Source organism: Histoplasma capsulatum, genomic scaffold (genome assembly GCF_000149585.1).
Source record: "Histoplasma capsulatum NAm1 scaffold_1 genomic scaffold, whole genome shotgun sequence".
In the NCBI taxonomy this organism is placed as follows: domain Eukaryota; kingdom Fungi; phylum Ascomycota; class Eurotiomycetes; order Onygenales; family Ajellomycetaceae; genus Histoplasma; species Histoplasma mississippiense.
Genome location: NW_001813982.1, coordinates 2,086,583 through 2,089,394, shown reverse-complemented (window position 1 = coordinate 2,089,394; position 2,812 = coordinate 2,086,583). Strand labels below are relative to the sequence as shown.

Below are 2,812 nucleotides of genomic sequence, written 5' to 3'. Positions count from 1 at the left end.
ATGGGTTGACGACCAGGGCCCGCGTATACGTGACTGGGTTGCCGCTGGGAAATTTGAGATTGCAAGAGCCTTGGCACCTCGTTGGGCGTCATCCATTTTGAGTGGCAGCCCTTATGATGGAGTTTGGGGTTAGGTGTGGCGTTGGGGGGGGGGGGGGGGAGGGTTGGAATGAAAAAATTGCTGGGGCGTTGGTGCAAAGTTACACAGGGTAAGTGGGTATTGCCGCCCGCTTTTGTACTCTTAAAAAAATTGCTCTTGAGGAAATAAATGGGGAGTACATCGGAAATGCGTTAGGGTTAGCGACTTGAAATTTGGCATTGGCTGGCTTCATTCAATTGATGGGTTGAGATCGGAATCAGCTCCAGATTTTAGATACAGTTAAAAAACACGTGACAGCTTTCGGGTGTAAAGCATTCATTCCTCATCATCTACTTCGTATAGGACCGGAAGGAAAAGAATTTATATTATTATTATTAGTTTGAAGAGGAAATAATCGGCGGGCCCCTACTAAATAAAACCAGTGTGGCCCTATGTTTGACTATATCCGGTTAAGCTAAAGGATTTCTTCATTGCCGAATTTCCTTGCGTATAAGCCTAATGCTCGTACTGTCCAGTAAAGTTTGTAATTAGGATAGGATATCATGCTAGACAACTGTTAGCATTATTTGTCACCCCTCTTTTCTTTTTGAACATAACACAACATACCATGACTGATTGAACACACCCTCGATTCCATTTTGCGACCACTCCCCATTTGCTTCTTGTTTTGTCATAATCAGCTTCATTGCCCTTTTGAGAACATCCTTGTTCGGATAATCTGCTTCCATCAGCGCAAGACATGCCCAAGAAGTCTGGACAACTTGTGATGTTTCGTAGTGCGTGTAGACTTTTTTCTCAGAACTGAGATACGACTCTCCCCAGCCACCGTCGTCCATTTGTCTGTCCACTAAAAATTTGCAGCCGCGGCGAACCCGCTCGCTAGTTTCGTATGTTTCGCCAACATGCGCAAGACTCTCCAGAGCAAACATAGCTGCATATGTAAAACAGACACCCCAGCTACCATACCAGCTCCCGTCAGAGCGCTGTGATCGGCGAATATAGCCCACTGCTTTGGATTTTACTCTCTTGATATCGTCGGCGCGGTAATCTGGGAAAAATTTGCTGAAAAACGACAGAGCGGTAAGGACAGCGGTCGTACATTCGGGATAATCGTATCCTATCATGATGCCACCGAATACTTCTGCGGCATTGAGCCACTCAAGGTACTGGGATCCTCGAGTTGTCTCGTATTCTGTGAAACCCCCGGTCTTGTTCTGCATGGAAATAAGGGTATCCACGGCATCCTTCAGTCTCGCATCGGAAATCAACGGGGGGAAACCATGGACTTTCTGCAGCTGGAGTGCAGCACGAAGGCCTTCTGCAGTACAGTCGCTTACAGTGTATCCCTGTGTTTTGTTACTGAAGGGCCACGCACCCTTAGTCCGATGGCGGTAGCAGCGGTCTTGTTGAGCAACATTTTCTGTCATTTGATGATCCTCCAAAAATTCTAATGCTTTGAGGAGCATGGGACGCCATTCGGGAGCATCCGCAAAGCCCGCGACATCGATCGCCTGGACGATGAATGCTGTATCCCAGACTTGCACTCCATTCGTACCGTTCATGAGCATACCTTCGTTTTTCATCCACATGTAGTCGTGCAACCGGTCAAGATGTCGACGGAAGGTATAACTCCCGGGTCCGTCATGTATATAACAACAGAGGGTGTTCATTGGTGCGTTCACGGGTCCTAGGCCGGCATAATCCGTGTTTCGATCTTCCATTGTAATCAACTCCCACACCCAATCCTCTGCGCGCTTGACCAAGGAGGGCCATCGGATTATACTCCAGACGTTTGCTAGCATCCAGAAAAGCACGTTTAGGAGCCAATGCTTTGGGTAATAGTTATCGGCATCAGCTATAGCACCACGATAAGAATGAAAATTAATGGATGCATATGGTTGAGTGTAAATTTCCTCTCTCAGTTGTCGAGTGAAATCGTCCACTGGGTGGCTTAACTTCTTTGAATACACATAGGTCATGGGAAGGAATACTTGACGCATATGGATCCACCATCTCCATGGCGCGAATGGAACCCAGTCCGGAAGCAACCTGGCATGGGAGAAATTAGAGTTCAAGCGAATCAGCAGTTGGGGGCTTAATGGTGGCACACAAACCAGAGTTCTGGTGGAACGGGATTAACAGCCTCCCATTCCATGACTCCCAAGACACTAAGCCAAAATTTTGCCCAATGAGGAGCGTACAAGGCACCACCTAGCTTATGTAGCATGCCACGGGCCTTAATCATCCTGGGGTCTTCCGGGCTGGCACCCAGGATTCGAAGTGCAGTGTAGTTCATACAGGTGCCAAATACCGAACTGTGAGCCTCGATATGTAGACCCCAACCACCATCTTCCGGGTGTTGCCGTGCGAATAAGTATCGCTTGATTTCGACTGCGTACTCAGGAAGAATCGGAGTGTTCGTAACATACCAGGTGACGATCAAGCCTGGCAGAAGAAACATGGGCCCTCCGTACTCGCAACCCCAATTTCCAGGCTCGAGTTGAAGTTTTGAAAGGAAAGAAAGGCCATTGGATGCAGCGTCCAGCGGCCTTTTCGCTGGAGGTAGGTCAGGAAGGCTCTATGATAATTAAAAATCTATTAATATATGATGATGGACGGGGGAGGGGAATGAATTTTTGACGAACGGTGGGGAGCTCAAGAAAAGTACTTTATCCGCTAAAGTCTGGTGGACACGCCCCTCCATTCCTCGTCA

General features: G+C 47.9%; 1 protein-coding gene across 1 annotated transcript; it reads right to left on the bottom strand.

Annotated features, from left to right (window-relative positions):
* Nucleotides 1-553: 553 nt before the first annotated feature.
* On the bottom strand, nucleotides 554-2,560 carry HCAG_00613 (lanosterol synthase; the record flags this gene model as incomplete). The annotated part of the gene is made up of 3 exons (XM_001543517.1): nucleotides 554-644; nucleotides 706-2,148; nucleotides 2,214-2,560. 3 exons carry the CDS (start codon nucleotides 2,558-2,560, stop codon nucleotides 554-556), a joined length of 1,881 nt encoding a protein of 626 aa, XP_001543567.1.
* Between the last annotated feature and the right edge of the window lie 252 nt (nucleotides 2,561-2,812).